Source organism: Podarcis gaigeae, assembly GCF_964106915.1.
Source record: "Podarcis gaigeae genome assembly, chromosome: 16".
NCBI classification, from domain to species: Eukaryota; Metazoa; Chordata; class Lepidosauria; order Squamata; family Lacertidae; genus Podarcis; species Podarcis gaigeae.
In genome coordinates this window covers 2,396,762-2,418,415 of record NC_139693.1, presented here as the reverse complement: position 1 = coordinate 2,418,415, position 21,654 = coordinate 2,396,762, and the positions used below count along the sequence as shown (strand labels likewise).

At 49.0% G+C, this 21,654-nt stretch overlaps 1 protein-coding gene across 1 annotated transcript; it reads right to left on the bottom strand.

Annotated features, from left to right (window-relative positions):
* Window positions 1-466: 466 nt before the first annotated feature.
* Window positions 467-21,142, bottom strand: S100A10 (S100 calcium binding protein A10). The gene is made up of 3 exons (XM_083716207.1): window positions 21,000-21,142; window positions 2,834-2,996; window positions 467-1,092 (listed from the first exon to the last, which is right to left on the bottom strand). The coding sequence occupies exons 2-3, from the start codon at window positions 2,963-2,965 to the stop codon at window positions 925-927; spliced, it is 300 nt and encodes a 99-aa protein (XP_083572333.1). The 5' UTR covers window positions 2,966-2,996; window positions 21,000-21,142; the 3' UTR covers window positions 467-924.
* Window positions 21,143-21,654: the final 512 nt, after the last annotated feature.

The window sequence follows — 21,654 nt, the reverse complement described above, 5'->3', positions numbered from 1 at the left end:
TCAATCTCTGGCACATTCATGAAAAAGCTGCAGCTCCGTGGTGGAGCCTCTGCTTTGCATGAAGAAGATCCCAGATTCAATCCTTGGAATCTGCTTGCAAGGAGGGAAAGATCCCGTCTGAGAACCTGGACAGCTGCTGCCAGTCGGTGGAGGCAGTGACAGGTAAATAACTGCCTTTAACAGATGCCTGACATGCATCAATGTGTGGGAAAGCACATATTTTCCAAGGGACCCTTCAATCGGAAGAATTCTAAAGGAACGAGCAAGAAACAAACACCTGGGCTGCGCACCCGGATTCGAGTCCTGACATCCGTCAGCTGCGACCTGGGGTTGACGGAACCAGTTCTTCTCCCTTTCAAAAGCTAAATCCCTCCAGCTCCACCCTCGCCTCACAAAGATGGGACGAGCTTGAAAGAACACGTTGCTCTTAGGGTATTTATCTTTTCTCGAAAGACAAAAACAGGCCTTCTGGGTTTTAGAAAAATGTTTTATTTCACGGCCAAGGAGAGGGCACGGCTGAGGGAGGAACGAAAAGGGCTGACACATCCCTGGCAACGAAGCTTTGGGATTTCACAGAAGGGGTGGACAGGGAGGTCTTTGTTAGGGACTGCATTACTCCGCACGTAAGGCTGTAAACTTTAAAGCGCATCCCAATCGCATTCCCCCGTCAAAGAAACTCCATCGCCCAGAATCCTTTGAGGGAAAGATGCTCTGCGTGTATCAATGGTACTTCAAAGGTACACAGCCGCAGTTGTGTTATTATTAAGATCGGAGGCACGACACGACCTTTTATTTTTAAGCAGGAACAGTCGGCTCTGGAAAGGTTAAGCAGGTAAGCTTTTCTGGGGTTATCAGCACCGTGAGCCTAGCTGCGCCAAAGCGCGCCGCCAGTGCTCTGGGTGCGAGATGATGCACACTATTCTGTCAATACTTCTTGACTCCCGTTGGCTTCATCTTCTTCACGTAATACTCGTTGCATCCATTGGTCAGCCCAGCAATGAGAGAGAGGTAGCCCTCAAAGTTGACTTTGCCATCCCGACACTCTTCTAGGTTTTTCATGATCCGGTCGATGGCCATCGGATCTTTCTGGTTCTGAGAGAAAAAGAGGGGGAAGGCAGGGAAAAACAACAACAGGCCATTATCATTAGGTAAAAAGACCCCTGACCATTAGGGCCAGTCGTGACCAAATCTGGGGTTGCGGCGCTCATCTCACTTTACTGGCCAAGGGAGCCGGCATACAGCTTCCGGGTCATGTGGCCAGCAGGACTAAGCCGCTTCTGGTGAACCAGAGCAGCACATGGAAACGCCGTTTACCTTCCCGCCGGAGTGGTACCTATTTATCTACTTGCAGTTGGACTTGCTTTTGAACTGCTAGGTTGGCAGGAGCAGGGACCGAGCAACGGGAGCTCAGCCTGTCGTGGGGATTCGAACCGCCGACCTTCTGATCGGCAAGTCCTAGGCTCTGTGGTTTAACCCACAGTGCCACCCGCGTCCCTGCCATTATCATTACTGTTACCTAAAGGGCCGTCCCGTGGAAGACGGAAGCAAGCTAGCTTCCTGCTGCTCCCGAGGGCAGGATCCGAACCAAGGGATTCAAATGACAAGGAAGGGGATTCTGAGTAAATGTTGAGAAGAACTAAATGAGGGTAAGAGCCGGCGGACAGTGGAATGGACTCCCTCGGAACGTGGCCTCCTCTTTTTCCTCGGAGGTTTCTAAACAGAGGTTGGGTGTCCATATTTCTAGGGCTATTTTAGCTCCAATTCCTCCTTTTGTAGAAGGAGAAATTACAAAGAGGTAGCGGCCTTGGCCAGTTGCAGGATCGACTCCCACCAACCCCCGCTGCTGTGCCCCAAATAAAAAAAAAGTAAAGGTAAAGGACCCCTGGACGGTTGAGTCCAGTCAAAGGCGACTCTGGGGTTGTGTCGCTCATCTCGCTTTCAGGCTGAGGGAGCCAGCGTTTGTAGACAGCTTTCCGGGTCATGTGGCCAGTAGGACTAAACCGCTTCTGGTGCTGTGACACAAACCAGAGCGCACGGAAACTCTGCTTACCTTCCCGTCACAGAGGTGCCTATTTACCTACTTGCACCGGTGTGCTTTTGAACAGCTAGGTTGGCAGGAGATGGGACAGAGCAATGGGAGCTCAGCCCGTCACGGTGATTCAAACTGCCAACCTCCTGATCGGCAAGCCTTAGGCTCTGTGGTTTAGACCACAGTGCCACCTGCTCCCTTTTCATGTCCCAAATAGCACAATTTAAAGCCAGTGCCCTCCAGACATACTGGATTTCTGCTGTCACCAGCCACCGTTGGTCAGGGATGATCAGAAAAACATTCGGGATGAATTGGGCCCTGTGGTCTAAACCACAGAGCCTAGGGCTTGCCGATCAGAAGGTTAGCAGTTCGAATCCCCGTGACAGGGTGAGCTCCCGTTGCTCGGTCCCTGCTCCTGCCAACTTAGCAGTTCGAAAGCACACCGGAGCAAGTAGATAAATAGGTATCACTCCGGTGGGAAGGTAAGAGGCGTTTCCGTGCACTGCTCTGGTTTCACCAGAAGCGGCTTAGTCATGCTGGCCACATGACCCGGAAAAACTGTCTGTGGACAAATGTCGGCTCCCTCGGCCTGTAAAGCTAGATGAGCGCCGCAACCCACGACTGGACTTAACGGTCAGGAGTCCTTTACCTTTATTGTCTCTGCCTGTGATTGGCTCTGGTTCCACCTATGCCTTCCTACACCCTCCTCTGCAAACAATGACATCAACGTCATCATCTGCAGTCTGAAAAGTAATAATAATAATAATAATAATCCAATAACAATCCCGTTTCAGCCTTACTCACTTCCATATACCCAGGGACTTCCTTCTCCATCAACTGCCGAAGATCATCCTTCGTCAGATAGTTCTTGTCACCCGCAAATTTGTGGAAAGTGAACATGATATTCTCCATGGCGTGTTCTAGCTGGGATGGCATCTTGGCGCTGGTTTCTGGGTCACGAGGAAGTCTGTAGAGAAACGGGCGAGAGAGAAGGAGATGTTGAGTTTTGCTGTCTTAAATTCCCCTGGTGGTTGATGGAAGAAGCGTAGGAAGTGAAGACTACTAGACTGGACCAATTCTCTGTTGCTGCATTGATGCTTAAAACAAGAAAAAGCAGGGAAAAGGAAAGGAAAGGAAGGAAGGAAATAATCTAAGGCCAAGCAGGTGTTTCCTGCTTGGTAGGGGGTTGGACTCGATGGCCCTTGTGGTCTCTTCCAACTCTATGATTCTATGATTCATACTGTCATGAACCCAAGGGCCACACCCCCTCCTGGGCAATGTTTCAGGGGCCACATGCCAGGTGGGTGGGACCAGAGGGGGAAATGGGCGGAGCACAAACACCCCCTTCTGTATCCTCCATCCAATGAATGAAAAGGCATGATCAAAATTCGCAGACGCGCTCCAGTCTTGCAAAACCACACACAGAGTGGAGCCGAGAGAGTGTGCGGCATAAGGAGTTTCTTGAGGGCCAAACAGAGATGCTTGGAGGGCCACACTAGTCTCCCAAGCCTGTGGGTTCGCCACCTCTGATCCAAACTGCCAGAACTATGCGAATCACAGGCATTGAGCAAAACAGGCATGATTTATTTCATTTGGTGGAATGTTTCGCAGTGTGTTATTTTTAACTATTTTGCATAATCCGTACAGTCATACCTCAGTTAACAGACGCTTCAGGCTGTGTTTTTTGGGGGTTGCGGACTGCCGAAACCCAGAAGTCCCGGAACAGGTTTCTGGGTTTCGGCGGTCACGCATGCGCAGAAGCGCCAAATCGCAACTCGCACGTGCGCAGACGTGCATTGCAAACGTGCATTCTGTATGGATCACGTTCACAACCCGAGCGTCCACTGTACTGGTTTTCCTCGGTCATGGGCAATGGGATGAGGAGCCAACACAGGACAACCTAGCTCATTCCTCAACCACCGTTCCATCACCTCTTGGGCTTCAGAGCAGACTTAGCCGAGACACAAATATCTTGGCGGCACCAAGGCCTGGAAAGTTTGATTTTTGAAAAAGAGAGTGAAGATTCTCTGTAAGATGCATCCTGTGTACCCTTCGTAGGAGCCAACTCCCTGGGGCCCACAAAATGCCCCATGAAGGGGCCGGGCAATCACAAATTTTGGTGCCAGGGCCAGGCACTCTGCATGGCATCCCTGGCCCTGGGCACCCACAGTTGTGCGGCCAAGTTGGCACTTCTGGTTCCCGTGGAGTACCGGTGCAGCTGTGCTGCTCTTAAAATGGCCTTGGTGGTTCTGAGGAGTTTTTTAAAAATTTAAATAGCATATGTTCCTAGTCCTCATGGTCAGACAGAAATGCACAGCAAAAGAACAAGTATGGGTGTGAGAAACAGGGCCATGGAGTCTGGCTTTCTTTCGCTGGCCATACACTGGAAGACAGGACAAAATTCAACCGGTGCAGCTGTTCTTGGAAGGGTGATTGGTTTCAGTTACCTCTGAAGTCATCCCCCCAGATGAACAACAATCCCCATATTCTGTGTGTTCATGAAGAAAGGAATATGTTTCTAGCATGTGCAGAAACTGAGTTAGGTGGCAAAGTGTAAAGGCACTATTTTCTGTCAGTGCGAAACTGGCCTGTTTCCCCCAGTCTCTTATTTTACCCTGCCCTCCACTTAGCAAGAGATTCCTGCAGACGCCACAAAAAATGCCAAGCCTCTGGGATGAGTGTGTCGCAATGCTCAGGAGGTCGTCTGAGCATGTGCAAAGTGCACCCCACCAACAAACCAACACTGCGCAACTGGGATGGTGATAGCAGGTCCTGACCTCTTGGGAAATTCCTCCCTAAGGACAGAAAGCACCAATCCTGACTGGCTGGTTCTGTGTGGCTCAGTGGAGTTCATTCCCTTTCCTGCTCCCTTCACATTCCTTCCACTAAACGCTTTGTCTTTGATCCCTGGACCCTGCAGGCTGCCAAGAACATCTGGACTGGGGACAGACCATCTGGTTCCTATCTGGGGAGGGCTGTGCCTGGGGCAGGAGGCGTTGGCCGGCGTCCCAGCCAAAGAGTCTCTCCCACCCATCCACCCGCCTTCCTCTTGCTCCTCCTGGCTGGCACTACGAGGAAGAAACACAAGGAAACAGCACACGCTGACCCGGGATCAGCCTCCTGACTCAGCCTCTTAACCCTTCACCAGCAAAGACTTCCCTTAAGCACATGGCACACTCCTCTCCAGACAAGAAGTGGCGCTTCAGGCTCCCACTGGGAGATTTGCACTTTGTACAAGCACACCAGCCGGCCAAAATGCCACCCTTCCCCCCTTTTTTAATTTAAATTTTATTAATATATAAAACACATACATATACATTTACACAATACACATACACAACACACTACCTTATTTTCATAACATAAAACATACCTACATTACTCTATATAATACCTACAGTACCTATACTATACATATCAGCAAACCTACACACGGACACCCACCAAGTAACTTGACTTCCAGCCATTCTCGTTACGCTACTTTATTTTTCCAACTAGCTTAAACGCATTTCGTTATTTCTTTAATCTCTTCTTCTATCTTGACTTTACTCTCCTTTCACGCTAATCATTTTCTGGATTCACTCAGTATCTGTCAGAAATTCTACTTTTTCCACATCAATTTTGATGTATTCCCTAAAGATAAAGGTAAAGGGACCCCTGACCGTTAGGTCCAGAGTCCTGGCCGACTCTGGGGTTGCGGCGCTCATCTCGCTTTACTGGCCGAGGGAGCCAGCGTACAGCTTCCGGGTCATGTGGCCAGCATGACTAAGCCGCTTCTGGTGAACCAGAGCAGCGCACGGAAACGCCGTTTACCTTCCCACCAGAGTGGTACCTATTTATCTACTTGCACTTTGATGTGCTTTCGAACTGCTAGGTTGGCAGGAGCAGGGACCGAGCAACAGGAGCTCATCCCGTCGCGGGGATTCAAACCGCCGACCTTCTGATCGGCAAGTCCTAGGCTCTGTGGTTTAACCCACAGCGCCACCCGCGTCCCTTTACTGTACATATCAGCAAAGCTACACACCTACCCCCACAGGGACACTCACCAAGTGACTTGACTTCCAGCCGCTCTTGTTATGCTACTTTATTTTTCCAACTAGCTTAAACGCATTTCATTATTTCTTTAATCTCTTCTTCTATCTTGACTTTACTCTCCTTTCACTCTAATCATTTTCTGGATTCACTCAGTATCTGTCAAAATTCTACTTTTCCCACATAAATTTTGATGTATTCCTTAAAGATAGCCCCCTCCTTATTCACTTTTTGTACCATATCTCTTCTTATCCTCCCTGTTAGTTTGGCAGTATGGAAGTATTCCATCATTTTAGATAACCAGTCTGTTTTAGGTGGGACGCTGCTGCTTTTCCAATTTTTGGCAATCAATAACCTTGCCACCATAGTTGCATACATAAATATTGGTCAGACCGTTCTTTTTATTTCCTCTGACATGACACCTAAGAGAAAGGATTTTAGTTTTCCCCCCAAATGAAAATCTAAACATATTTTCCAGTTCGTTATAGATATTTTCCCAGAATCCCGCTATCTCGTTGCACTCCCACCACATATGTAGAAAGGTTCCTGCTCCGTTGTTGCATCTGCAACAGACATCACTACAGTTTTTATACAAAACACCACCCTTCCCAGTTCACGGGCAATTTCTTTTGACATTTATATTGATATCTGACAGCCAAGCAAAAATGGCATGCGCCAGAGTCAGAGAGATAGCTCAGTTGGTGAGAGCATGGCACTGGTAATGCCAAGGTTGCAAGTTCCATCTCCCTGAAGATTCCTGCCGATGTGAGGTTGGGCTAGAGGATCTTCGGGGTTCCCTTCCAATTCTATGAATCTATGATTCTACAAGACCAGACCCGCTAAGAGATGACTATGAGCTCAATTCCCGGCGCAAATTGCAGATGCACAGAAACACCAAACAATCTTGAAGAAAATACACAAGACGGAGAGCCAGCAAAGATCATTTACAGATTTCTAAGCTAAGGAGGAAAACTGTCTGGGTATATAACACATGCCCATCGTGGGTGGCAAGAAATTTGGCAGCGGGTGGGGAAGGGCGGTTGTCACAAAACAAACCCAACAGAGGCAAAGCCCCTGAGAAGTAACTCCTCTAAGTTGTCCGTTACCAGCCATGACTTTTTCTACCGCCGCTAAATTGCCAGACCCGACTCCACTGTCCCTTTAAGGTGAAGTGGAAAAGGTACGGCCGACTCTGGACCAGTTCCAACCTGGCTGCTGTAACCAGGTGTGCAATTAGGATAATGAATTAATTCAACTATTAATACATTAATCCGCTGGCATTTTCAGCTGTGAATTGCATCTTGGTCATGCCAGGGCGGTTTCCTCCCTGCGAGAAGCGAAGTTACAGGGAACCAGGCAGAGGGCCTTCTCAGTGGTGGCGCCCGCCCTGTAGAACGCCCTCCCATCAGATGTCAAGGGGATAAACAATTACCTGACGTTTAGAAGACATCTGAATGCAGCCCTGTTTAGGGAAGTTTTTAATGTTTGAAGTTTTATTCTGTTTTTAGTGTTCTGTTGGTAGCCGCCCAGAGTGGCTGCGGAAACCCTGCCAGGTGAAGAAGAAGAAGAAGAAGAAGAAGAAGAAGAAGAAGAAGAAGAAGAAGAAGAAGAGGAGTTTGGATTTGATATCCCGCCTTTCACTCCCCTTCAGGAGTCTCAAAGCAGCTAACATTCTCCTTTCCCTTCCTCCCCCACAACAAACACTCTGTGAGGTGAGTGAGGCTGAGAGACTTCACAGAAGTGTGACTGGCCCAAGGTCACCCAGCAGCTGCATGTGGAGGAGCAGAGAATCGAACCCGGTTCCCCAGATTACAAGACTACCGCTCTTAACCACTACACCACACTGGATGGGGCAGAAATAATAAAATTATTACTACTACTACTACTACAAGGAGAAGCTGGACAGCCCTGCATTTTAGAAGCTCTGTTTCCAGGCTGCCTGCTTCAAATGAGTCGGGTTGGTCTAGCAGACCTTACATGGCCCCTCCTACACTTACAAAGTCTCAACTCCTACTTTCATGTGGTGGCATCTTCCCTCTCTCTTGGGAGGTCAACAAAGAACTGTGTTGAGGATGCCCTGGCTATCTGCTTTGAGCTGGGTGGGCTGTTCTGGGCGACCTTACGGGGGCCAATGCCAAGCTCTCCAAAGTCCTGTTGGCATCCTGCCTGAAGGCAAAGACACCATCCGCTCCATCTGGAAACCGGACGCGGCGTAGAAAGGCTCATGGCACAACTGTTGAGTCTCTCTCCCAGAAATCCCACAACCCTCGAGGTTGCTCACATTGACTGAGTTTCCCCTCCCTTCCTCAGGAAAGTTCCCAGAGGTTTAATAATCGCAAGACTGGAACGGAGCCAAGTCTGAGATAAATCTCAGTGCAAAGAGCAGGGTGGGACGAGAGAGGCAGGAGGAGTCCAAATACCCGAAGGGCATGGCCCCCAGGTTGTCTTAAGGCCTAAGCCGTCTCCTCTTGGCTCCCGGCCCATTTGCCTGCTCCTAACCTGCGGCTTCTTGCCTGACGCCTGGAGCCTTCTGGAAGGAATCCCATACTGCCAATGGGGCATTGGTTCCCTTACAATTGCAATTCCTCCCCCCCCCCCCCCGGCATGGTAAATCTTTATTGATTTAAAATACAAACGTACAACGAAGATAAGTATAGAAGAGTTAAATACAGAAGAGGTAAAGGTAAAGGGACCCCTGACCATTAGGTCCAGTCGTGGCTAACTCTGGGGTTGCGGCGCTCATCTCGCTTTACTGGCCGAGGGAGCCGGCGTACAGCTTCCGGGTCATGTGGCCAGCAGGACTAAGCCGCTTCTGGCGAACCAGAGCAGCACACGGAAACGCCGTTTACCTTCCTGCTTGAGTGATACCTATTTATCTACTTGCACTTTGACGTGCTTTCAAACTCCTAGGTTGGCAGGAGCAGGGACCGAGCAATGGGAGCTCACCCCGTCGCGGGGATTCAAACCGCCGACCTTCTGATCGGCAAGTCTTAGGCTCTGTGGTTTAACCCACAGCGCCACCCTAAATACAGAAGAAGAAAACATCAAAACATAAAAGAATTTTTTTTTAAAAAAAGGAAAAAAGACAAAGAACAAACAATTTATACAAAATCATATCCATCAAATAAAAAATTTCTGCATAAAACTTCCAATCGTTGTCATTATACTGATTCTATTGTCATGGTTTCATCACAGTTGCAATTCCAGTCGCTGCTGGAAACTGCAGGAGAGGGGAGAACGCTCTTGAGTTCGAATCCTGCTTGCTGGTTTCTCACAGGGATCTGGTCGGCTGCTGTGAGAACAGGATGCTGGACGGGCCCTTGCCCTAATCCTGCAGCTCTCTTCTGATGTTCTTACTTTGAGATCCTTCCTGCTAAGTAAAGTCAGCACTGACTGGCAGCGGCTCTCCAAGGGCAGGGGAGATTCCCAGCCCTACTTGGAGACGCCAGAGATTGAATTTGGTACCCTCTGAATGCAAAGCATGAGCTTTAAGGCTTAGATATGGCTCCCGCCCAAATAAGAAAGAAAGATTCCAGTCCTCATGGTTCCAAATGAATGGGCTCTGAGACAGGGGACGATTGCCAACCCTTCGTGCAGAAGCTGGGGATCAAAGCTGAAACCTTTGGCATGCAATAATAATAATAATAATAATAATAATAATAATTTTTGATTTATACCCCGCCCTTCCCAGTTCAAAAACTGGGCTCAGGGCGGCTAACAACAAATTTAAAACGCTTAATTATAAAAGCAGCATAAAATACAGTATAAACATGAATAGCAATAAAAATCAAAAATCAATTAGACAATCCCCAGGGCTAGCAGGCTGAATTTGTCCTACTTGGGCCAGCAAGGAGGCCAGGGGAGAATTAGCTGTGGGGTCTCAGAGCGGGTGATCTTCATAAAAGGGGAGGGGGTAGGAAGAGAAGGGAAATAAAAAGATCAGGCTGAATTCAAATTAAACGCCAGGTGGAATAGCTCTCTCTTACAGGCCCGACGGAAGGAGGTTAAATCCTGCAGGGCCCTAGTCTCATGGGACAGAGCATTCCACCAGGCCGGAGCCATCACTGAAAAGGCCCTGGAGGATAGACTGACTTCCTTAGGGCCCGGGACCTCTAAACTCTAAGCCACAAAGGGCTTTAAAGGTCAAGACCAGCACCTTGGCAAAGGCTCTGGCCCAGAACTACTGCCTTCCCTCTAAAAAAGAGTGCAAGGTTCTGGTCCTCATGGGGCTGGCTGAAGAGGAACACAGAAGGCTGCACACTCCAAGCTATGGCTGCAGAACACTCTTTCAAATGGGAAGCGATTTTGCTTAATCACACATGTTTCCTGTCATTGCCCGCTCCCTTCTGGGTGTTCCCCTTGGGTGGGTGTTGGCTGGAGGCTGCAGAGGAGAAGTTGTCTTAGGAGGAGGGCAGGAGGGGGGCAGAGGGGAGGGGAAGGACTCCTCATCCCTTGGCTGTTAACACAATGACTAAACAGGGCTTAAGAGATCCTGGCAAACTCCCCAGCTCTGCTGCTGTCTCTGGAGTGGGACAGCCCTCCCCACGGAGTGCCAGGCGGATGGGCGAGGCCTGGACTTGGTTAGCATTTGCCAACAGACGGCCTCGTGGGTAGATGACTCTGGGAGATAGCATCTCCAACACAAGAGACAGAGGACACAAACTCCCCGAAAACAAGATGAAGCAGAATTGTTGTTGTTGTTGTTGTTGTTGTTGTTTAGTCGTGTCCACCTCTTCGTGACCCCCCTGGACCAGAGCACTCCTGTCTTCCACTGCCTCCCGCAGTTTGGTCAAACTCATGCTGGTAGCTTCGAGAACACTGTCCCACCATCTCGTTCTCTGTCGTCCCCTTCTCCTTGCGCCCTCCATCTTTCCCAACATCAGGGTCTTTTCCAGGGAGTCTTCTCTTCTCATGAGATGGCCAAAGTCTTGGAGCCTCAGCTTCAGGATCTGTCCTTCCAGTGAGCACTCAGGGCTGATTTCCTTCACAATGGAGAGGTTTCATTTTCTTGCAGTCCATGGGACTCTCAAGAGTCTCCTCCAGCACCAGAATTCAAAAGCATCCATTCTTCGGCGATCAGCCTTCTTGATGGTCCAGCTCTCACAGAATAGAGGGAAAGAATTTAGGATGTCCTGTTTTGCAGGTTGCACCATCTTTTTGCGGACCGTAGTCTGGTGAGCAGCTGCTTTGCATACAAAATGAGCTCTGGTCAGACCTCACCTGGAGTACTGTGTCCAGTTCTGGGCACCACAGTTCAAGAAGGACACTGACAAACTGGAACGTGTCCAGAGGAGGGCAACCAAAATGGTCAAAGGCCTGGAAACGATGCCTTATGAGGAACGGCTAAGGGAGCTGGGCATGTTTAGCCTGGAGAAGAGGAGGTTAAGGGGTGATATGATAGCCATGTTCAAATATATAAAAGGATGTCACATAGAGGAGGGAGAAAGGTTGTTTTCTGCTGCTCCAGAGAAGTGGACACGGAGCAATGGATCCAAACCACAAGAAAGAAGATTCCACCTAAACATTAGGAAGAACTTCCTGACAGTAAGAGCTGTTGGACAGTGGAATTTGGTGCCAAGGAGTGTGGTGGAGTCTCCTTCTTTGGAGGTCTTTAAGCAGAAGCTTGACAACCATATGTCAGGAGTGCTCTGATGGTGTTTCCTGCTTGGCAGGGGGTTGGACTCGATGGCCCTTGTGGTCTCTTCCAACTCTATGATTCTATGATCCTATGATTCTATCTCCAGGCAGGGTTGGGAAAAACGCCCTACCCAAAACCCTGGAGAGCTGTTGCCAGTCAGTTGTTCACAATATAGAACTAGATTGACTGCAAACTTGGCTGCAAGGCTGTTCTTCGCTGGCCTTTTCTCGGCCCGGAATCCATCTCACAAACGCCAAAATCTCAGTCCTGATGTTCAGCAGCTCTGAGATAGTCCCTTGGGGTCAGTGCTGAGAGGTTTTCCAGGCTCCAGCTGCCCCGAGTGTGGAAATTGAAGGTCCATCTGCAGCCGGGAGCCTCGGCCATCGCACAGAGAGAGTGTAAAAGATTTATAAGCAGACGTCAGCCGGTGCTGAAACCCACAAACCTTTTTAACGGCTTCTCGGAAGCGTCTGTGCAATGCAGAGAACATATACTGTACCGGGAAGAATACAAACTGTTTTTCTTTCCCTCTCTCTTTAAAGACACCCACAAATACATATGTTTTAACACCCCTGGACATACAATGAAGCTGAATGTTGCAAGATTCAAGACAGAAGAAAGAAAGAATATAGAAAGAAAGATAGACCAATGTATCACGATGTCTGAAATGAAGATGTAACTTTGTAGAGGAGGACAGGGTCATATCCTGGCAACTGGTACTACTAATTAGGTAGGGCTGCCATGTTTCAAAAAGTGAAAATCCGAACACAAAAGCTGTTGAGCTTTTTTGGGGGGGGGGAGGGGGTGGCCAAAGTTGCTGAGCTTATGTTTTTGAGCTATTTTTAATGAAATTCGCCAAAATCTACTCTTCCGACGTGGGTTGCCCTAAGTCCAGATTTTCCCGGACATTTCAGTGATTTCCAGTGTGGTGTAGTGGTTAAGAGCGGTAGTCTTGTAATCTGGGGAACCGGGTTCGAGTCTCCGCTCCTCCACATGCAGCTGCTGGGTGACCTTGGGCCAGTCACACTTCTGTGAAGCCTCTCAGCCCCACTCACCTCACAGAGTGTTTGTTGGGGGGGAGGAAGGGAAAGGAGAATCTTAGCCGCTTGGAGACTCCTTAAAGGGAGTGAAAGGCGGGATATCAAATCCAAACTCTTCTTCTTCTTCTTCCGCCCATGGTTTCCAGCAGGCAAATCTCAGCTATCTCTGGGTAATTCCGGACATATCACAACCTTAATTTAGGGGTCTAAAACTAGCACTCTTTTTATTTTACTTTTATTGCTGCAACTGTTGTTTTATAGTACAGTGGTACCTCAGGTATACAGTGGTACCTCAGGCTAAGTACTTAATTCGTTACGGAGGTCTGTTCTTAACCTGAAACTGTTCTTAACCTGAAACACCACTTTAGCTAATGGGGCCTCCTGCTGCTGCTGCGCCGCCGGAGCCCGATTTCTGTTCTCATCCTGAAGCAAAGTTCTTAACCTGAAGCACTATTTCTGGGTTAGCGGAGTGTGTAACCTGAAGCGTATGTAACCTGAAGCGTGTGTAACCCGAGGTACCAAAGTACAGAGCAGAAGGGCGGTGGGAATAATAAAAGAAGCGATGTCTGGCTTCACGGTTTTTCCTACATCATGTCTTTTTTTACATAGCACAGGCACACATCATGATACATTGCCCGGCCCTAATGAGTGTGTGCCTGGGCTATGCAAAAGTCACGATGCAGGAAAAACCTTGAAGCCAGATGATGCCTCTTCTAGACAGCGCCATCCTTATTTCAGACATTGTGATATATCGGTATATCGCGATGTTTAGCTGGCGATAGACAGTATCTTGATCTTGAAAACCGGATACCGCCTTGTCCTAAGCGTGTGGACCAAGAAAGAGGCGTGGCCTGGAAGGGGCGTGGCTTAGCAAGAGGCCACTCCCACAGCATCCATTCAAAGCGCATGGCTTCCTGCAAAGGATCCTGGGAATCTTAGCTCTGTGGTGGGAAAAGCCACTTTGGGGGGAAGCCATGACCGTTAAAGGAGTAGACATGTTCTTAAATTGTATGGTGTGGATGTGGGCAGAGATGTCCAGAGGACTGCATCTGGTTCTGGGGCCTGAGGTTTCCCCCCGCCTCTGCACTAGCCATCACACGATACTGCCTTCCCTCTTGATACAGGGCAAAGAGAATGATGGTGCTCTGAGTCAAGGGTTAATCTCTTTGGTTAAGAGTGTGAGCAGCCTCTCATTCTCCCCAAGTAACTCAGAGATGGAATTCCATTCATGATGAGTAAGTCTAGCAATGGGGTCCTATGCTTCCGAAGGCATGCGCTCATGCGCCCACACCGTGCCAAACCCTGTTTATTTTAAGGGCTGTCCTTTGTTCAAAGAGCAATCCCTTTCTTACAGACTCCACCCAGAATTCTGCTCAGATCTCGACAGTCGGCCACAGATGCCCTTATTCCATGGTGAGATTTCTGTCTCTCTCTGTGTGTTTGTGTATTTGCACACGCACAGACATGTACACACTTGCACAAACCACTGGGTTTACCAGAGTCTTCTAGCACAGCGGATCCACCAATATCAAAACAACTATTTTGACAAGCAATAGGATTTAGTTTTCTAGCACACAGTTTCGACAAGCAATAGAACTTAGCAGCTGTAAATGGAAAGGTATTGGTGCAGATATAAGAGGATAGGAATAGCCTCCAGAATCAGGCCAATGGCTCACCAATGAGCCCAGGATCCTGTTCTCACAATGGCCAACCAGAGGCCTCTTTTTGGAAAACTCCAAAGCACAAGAACACTTCTCCCTCCTCTGGTTTCCAACAGCTGATGCTCAGGAGCATCGCTGCCTCCAGCCACGTAGGGCAGAGCCGAGCCACCAGGACTACGAGCCATCGATAGCCCTCCCTTCCTCCAGGAATGGCTGTGTAATCCGCTTTCTGAGCCATCCAAGTGGGTGGACATCCCTGGCTCCTGTGGCAGGGAGTTCCACAGTTCAACTGTGTGCTGCGTGAAGAAGTCCTTCTGTTCATCTGCCACAAATCTCCAAACGCTTGGCTACGTTGGATGTCCAGTGTTAGGAGGGAGAAAAACATTGATCTGCTCACTTTCCGCAGGCCAAGAACCATTTTATAAACTTCTATCACGTGGCCTTCCTCTATCTATCTATCTATCTATCTATCTATCTATCTATCATCTATCATCTATCTAACTACCTACCTACCTATCATCTACCTACCAATCATCTACAGTATCTCTCTCTATCTATCTACCAACCATCTATCTATCAATCAATTATCTATTTATCTACCTACCTACCTATCATTTATCTATCAATCAATCAATCATCTATCTATCTTTCTATATATTTATCTACCAATCATCCATCTACCTACCTACCTACCTACCTACCTACCTACCTACCTATCATCTATCTATATCTATCTATCTATCTATCTATCTATCTATCTATCTATCTATCTCTATCTATCTATCTATCTATCTATCTATCTATCTATCTATCTATCTATCATCTATCTACCAATCATCTATCTACCTACCTACCCACCTACCTATCATCTATCTATCAATTATCTATCTAACTATCCATTGATCTGCCTCCCCTTCCTCCCAAGGGGAGTGAAGAGCAGCTAACTAGATCACTTACATGATAAATAATAATAATAATAATAATAATAATAATAATGAAACAATGTGGCGGATTTTGGTCCATTTTAATTGCAACGGGTCTCCTCTGAGCAGGACTTTGTTGGGACACCCCTGCCCTTCTCTGGCAGCTTGCCACAGTGGGCTGAAATTGGCACTCTTAATTCCATTTACGCATCTCTCCCCCAGGAGGCAGCTCAAAGCATTTTACAAGAAAGCAGTCCCATCGGTTAAAAAACAATTGCATGTAATTGTTTTTTTTGTTTTTTAAAAAATGATGAGGCAATTATAAGCATAGAGACGCTTTTAAAAACAACAACTCATACACAGAATCAATTCAGAATCTGGGACAGGGCGAGACAAATTCATGGAGGCTGTTCAACGGCTGCTAGCAGAAATGGCGCTGTCCCCTGTCGGAGGCAGTATGCTTTGCAACGCTAGTTGCTGCGAAATCAGAGAGGTTGCTGTGAGAACCAGGTCAGGCTTTAGATTCGGATCTAAAGCACATCTGAATCACGTTGGAAGTGCACGCCTTCCCCCAGAGAATTCTGGGAGCTGTGGTTTGTTTATTACTGGCCCGGGTTCGAAACCCGACTTGGCCACATGACACTCCCTGTGGGCCAGTCACTTATCCCTCTGAGCCTATAGCCCTACCTCACAGGATTGTTGTGGGGGTCAAATGAGGAGACAGAGAAACATGGAACCCTACTTTGAGTTCTTTGGAGGGAGAAAAACGCAGAAAATAAATGGAATATATAAAGAGGAAGCGTTCTTTCCTCGCATGTCATGCTCACAGCCAGAAGGCATTCTGAACTGGCTCGCTTCTTCTTTTCCACTGGGGCAACCAGTTAATTTATTCAGGGTGGCCCACGGCGTCATCGGAGGAATGCGAGGAGAGGAGGGCTGGGGAATCCTTTCCGCCCCGAGGGCCAGATCCGTAGTCTGCCAGCCCTCCGAGGGCCAAGTGGGTGGGAGCAGGGAGGATGCTTCATCTAACTGTTGCAGCACTGTTGCATCAGTTCCATTGGTCCACCTACCTCCATAACGTCTACACTGACTGGCAGAGGCTCCCCAGTGTTTCTGGCCCATGCAACCTTCCCAACGCGACCTGGAGAAGCCACTGGGGACTGAACCTGTGACCTTCTGCATGCAAAGCATATGCTCAAGCCGCTTGGCTATAGCACTTGAATGAAAAAAACTAAAGCAGGTTTCTAGTCCTCATGAATTAAAACCAGAGTGATTTAACAGCGAATCCCTTTTCACAGGGAACTAGAACTCTGAGACAGTTTCCCAAGAGGTCTCAGCGCCCGTAACAAACCACAGCTCCCAAACTACAGTCACATGTCCCCCCCCCCAAATAACCCAGGGAACTGTGGTTTGTGAAGGGCACTGCAAAACGTGTGGGGCAAACTACAGTTGATTCCTGGCCATTAAAAGTGGCAGAAAATAATTAAATGTACTGTTTGTGGGCATGGCCTGTGACTGCGAGGAACTGAACCTCCAGGGACAGGGATAGTCTACCTCGGAGGCTTAGATGGGGGTGACAGGCGTGGCTGTATTACGACCTGCTTGGAGGAACCAAGGGAGGAGGAGGAGGAGGAGGAGGAGGAGGAGGAGGAGGAGCTGGCCTTTGCTCTGATTCAGAATGGCTCCCTGCTTATCTTATTATGACCCTGCGAACAGCTTTGCCACCCTGGGAAAACAAATATCCTTTTGAGAAACTTCGGAGGCACCCCACCCAGCTCTCTCTCTCTCCAGATCTGGGAAGAGAAATTCTCTTCACCAGGACTACTGATCCAACTCTTGTGACATAGCCAGGGAGGGTCTCCCCCTGCCAACAAACATGTGGTCTGACGCTGCCTTAAGTAGGTCGCAGAAACGCACAGGGGGAACGTCTTCTCCAACTGTGCTGTCTGGTTACAGTTCACTCCGGGCCCTTCCATTTCCTCACCCTGAAGCCCGACATCAGAGTCCCCTTCTGACAACTATGCCCCACAATTTGCCCCCAGAAACTGCGGCTTTAAAACGCTGCAACGGCAGAGCTTTTTAACAACACACAAACCCTTCGAACCGTTTGCTGGCTTCCTTTGAGATCTCGACAGGCCTGCAACCTTCGGACACATTTTATCGAGCAACGGTTCTATCTCTACGGTGACGCTTAGCCCCATGTTGGGCAAAAGGTCCCTGCATTGCAGAAGGTTGGACTAGATGACCCTTGCGGTCCCTACCAGGCTCTCCAGATGTTTCTATAGAACCTCCAGTTCCAGGGGCAGTCTATCTAGATTCCTAGGCTCCTCAGGGCTTTTGGCTGCTGCAAAAACAGGCTGCTGCAGGAGATAGGTCCTCTTTGGCCTAATCCTGCCACCAGGCTCTGTGTGGCATCCCATACAGCAGAAACATCATTTTCCAAGACCACCATCGTCGCAAGCCCAGCAAATCCCAACCATGAAATAACCCAAATCTTCCTTCTTTAGGCGAAGAAAACATCTCGCTTTTTTCCTTTCGCGACTCGGAGATACGTTCCCAAACCCATAGGCAACCGAACTTATTTTAACGTGCCTGTTTTGCATTTTTGGGTGTTTTAAAAAACATTTCAGTCTGTTGCTACAATTATCCTCTCTGTGTTTCCTATGCATGAAACAACAAACCTTTTACCCAGACGCAAAACTGTTTGTTGTTACTTTAAGGGGTCGAAACCGAGGGGAGAGGATGGGAAGATCAGAGAACTGAAATTCAGGGCTCCGTGGAAAGAGCTGTAGCTGAGCGGTCCCCCAAATCCAATCCCCAGCCCATCCTAGCAAGGAAGGAAGGAAGGAAGAAAATCCTCTATCCTTGTCCTGTCCTGTAACAGACTCTCCCTGTTATAAGAATGCTCCTTGGGTAATCAGGCTGCATGCCACACCCTGGGAGGGGGGGGCGGAATTGTAGTGTGAAACAGGGGAAAGCAAATAAGAGCCTTTCTGCCCATAGACTGGAAGCTACATCAAGGACTGCTGGCCAAGTTTCGAATGGGTGGATACAAAGCACGACCCTCCAGACCAGGGATCAGCAAACTTTTTCAGCAGGGGGCCGGTCCACTGTCCCTCAGACCATGTGGTGGGCTGGACTATATTTTTTGGGGGGAAATTGAACGAATTCCTATGCCCCACAAATAACCCAGAGATGCACTTTAAATAAAAGAACACATTCTACTCATGTAAAAACACCATTTTAAATAAAAGGATGCTGATTTAAATAAAAACACGCTGATTCCCGGACCGTCCATGGGCCGGGTTGAGAAGGGGATTGTGCCGGATCCGGCCCCCCGGGCCTTAGTTTGCCTACCCATGTTCCAGACTGACACCCAATGCCAATTCCCATCAGACATAACGGCCCATGGTCACTCACATATCATGCATTCTACACACCCCTTTTAATTTATTCAATCATTTATCAATCATTAACAAAAACCCAAGAAACTGCTCCAGGGGAAAAACCCACGCCCAGATCGCAATATTCCGCAAGAAAACACAACTATCGCAAAATTAAAACATCTCTTCTAAACCTGCAAAAGCAACTTGGCTTTGCTTTCATGGGAGGTGGTTATTTTCTCAAAGAGAGCAACCAGTTCTCCCAGAATTTATTTCTGAATTTGCTTGCAATGCTTTGCCTTAGATATTATTTTTGTCGTTGGAGACGGCTTCCCCAAAAACTTCATGGGGCCACTCTTTCCAAGCTGGCAGCCATGCGGCTTTCAATTTTTGAGCCACACACCATACATTTAAAGCACATTCTCTCTCCCCAGCACCCCAGAGAATCCTGGGAAGCACAGTTTGCCAAGGGTGCTGGGAATTGTAGCTCAGTGTGGGAATAAAGTGCAGTTTCCAGGATTCCCCCCACCCTTTTGGAGTTGTGTGTGTGTTTAAAAACGCAGCCAGTAGGGTCAGTCTGACAACATCTGAAGGCAATAGCTTTGGCTGTCTCTGGCCTAGGAACCAAGACTCATTCTGAGCAAGATGGACTTTGACCTCAGCTGGAGGGGCTGGGGCCTATCTGGGTGTGGAATGCAGGTAACCTCACACAGATCCATCACAACTTTGGAACCTTCTTATGCGTGCTCCCGTAGCAAATGCAAGGGGTTTCAGTCCCCAAAGGAACAGGCTACGCTAGATTGACAGTGGCGCGGTCTAGTCCCAGAGAAGTAGCTAGGCCCTACTCAAGAGTAGACCCACTGGATTTAATGACCCCAAACTAGCCATGTCTATTAACGAGCCTACTATGAGCAGGACATTCATTTGGATCTATAACCCGGTTCATTTCTTTCTCTCAGTGCAGAATAGTCACCCTCGGCTACGGGTCCAGGACACCCCCAAAAGGTGTCCTTACTCAGTGGGAGAGCAGGTGCTTTGAATGCAGAAGGTGGCAGGTTCAAGCCCACCATCTCCAGCTAGGGGTGGGGAATGTGCCCCGTCTGAAACCTCAGAGAGTTGCTGCCAGTCAGTGCAGACAACACTGAACTGGATGGACCAATCACCCGACTCGGTCTAAAGAAGCTTCTTCTATTCCTACATATTTCAGAAATGCACCCATTTCATGGATCCGCACTTTCCCGCTCTCCACAACTGGGATTAGTCAGCCACATGGCTGGGTGGGGAACTCGAACTCCAGACATGTCCCTAGTGGGAAGCACACCCTACCCAATGATGGCAGGACACACCCAGCCCCATGTCCCCCAAATTCGGCCTTTGGAACCCCCACATCCTCTAGTTTTAGTTTTGGGGTGTTGATGGTCGGCTCCTCCGCCCCTTCAAAGCACTAAACTTGGGGTTACCCCCTTCCACAACCCCCTCCCCCTAAAAAAAGTCTTCCTGTGGAACCCAATCTCCCCTATTCTAAATGGGGAGGGGAAAACGAATCACCCTTTTTGCTCAGGACACCAGATTTTAAAATCCCCCTAAAATAAAAATAAATACGCCCTCCCCAATTTTAGCGATGCTTTTCAGACCCAGAGGTTTTATTTTATTTTATTTCTACTGCAAGCCCGTACGCAAGAATAAGGACGCGGGGTTTCAATCCACTTGGTCCGGTTCACGAGTAGACCCAGTGGAATCAAAGGGACCTAAGCCCCCCCCCCCCGTGGCCATTCACGGCAATGGACCTGCCTCTATACTCCAAGCCAGATTAACGCAGGACACACACGAGGACTCCAAAATGAATTCTGAGCGGAGACCGATTGATTCAGGAGAAAAGACCCCCTTGCCCCAAGACACCCAACCCACTTTCTCAAGAGGAGACCACCCCGCTCTCATTCCCCAGGGCGGACCACACCCTTTCCCCAGAACTGCAGGCTTTTCCACTGCAGAAAAAACAAACGTTCCCTTGCAACCCCCCCAAACTTATTTGGTTTCCAATAAAACTGCACAGCAACCTCAGTCCAGTTTCCCCCCCTCCCTAGGGTGCAGAAATTTTTGGGTGAGGAGGAGAGTGTTCCATTTCAATGGGGAGAACCCCACTTTTCTGAATGTTTCTTCCAGCCCCCCCCCCGCCTCACCCCTTTTCTATCCTCCTCTAGCAAGCGAGCGCGCAAGCGAGGCGCGCGTCTTTTTCTGCGCCTCTCCAAAAAGTCCCCGTTACGCGCGGCTGCAACGCCCCAAAGAGACTCACCGCGGAGGAGCTGCAGAGAGCGAAAGAAGGAGCCCGGAGCGGCGGCTGGCAGGAGGCAGAGTGAGGCCTCTCGGCCAACGCCTCCGCAACCCTCGCCAGGCTGGGCTGGGCTGGGCAAGAGGGGCGGAGACCGAGGCCGGCAGCTCCAGCCCCGCCGGGGGAGAGCCAGAGAGGACCGGCCTCTTGGAGAGGAGCCACGTGGGGTTTCCAGGAGGAGCCCAGCGCGCCTCAGCCCCACCAGCGAAGGGGATCCGTTTCACAGGATCCACTGGACATTTCTTGCTTTTTCTCCCTTTTCCAAAAGGGCTTTTCTGCCTCTCTAGAACAAACGCAAGGCAGACATTCAGCAGGTGCAGAAAAAGAGAGAGAGAAAGGATGCTGGACTAGTTCACTGGCTAACTACAGGGATCTTCTGATATTCTGGTGGAACCTCCAGATCTAGGGGCAGTCTATCTAGAGTTTTAGATTCCTTGGGACATTTGGCCACTGTGATAATTAATAGGGTGGTGTGGGCCTTTGGCCTGATCCAACTCGGATCTGCTAGACATCTTCTGTCCTCTGGCTGCCCTCCAAATGGAGGAATTGCATTTCTTTACCCTGAACTTTAGGAATGCGGGTGGCGCTGTGGGTTAAACCACTGAGCCTGGGACTTGCC

Excerpts from the sequence above, each read along its gene's own strand:
- S100A10 (XM_083716207.1), bottom strand. The coding sequence starts at position 2,965 with ATGCCATCCCAGCTAGAACACGCCATGGAGAATATCATGTTCACTTTC. Across the intron at positions 1,093-2,833 it reads AAGTCCCTGGGTATATGGAA|AACCAGAAAGATCCGATGGC; the intron begins GTGAGTAAGGCT and ends TTTTTCTCTCAG.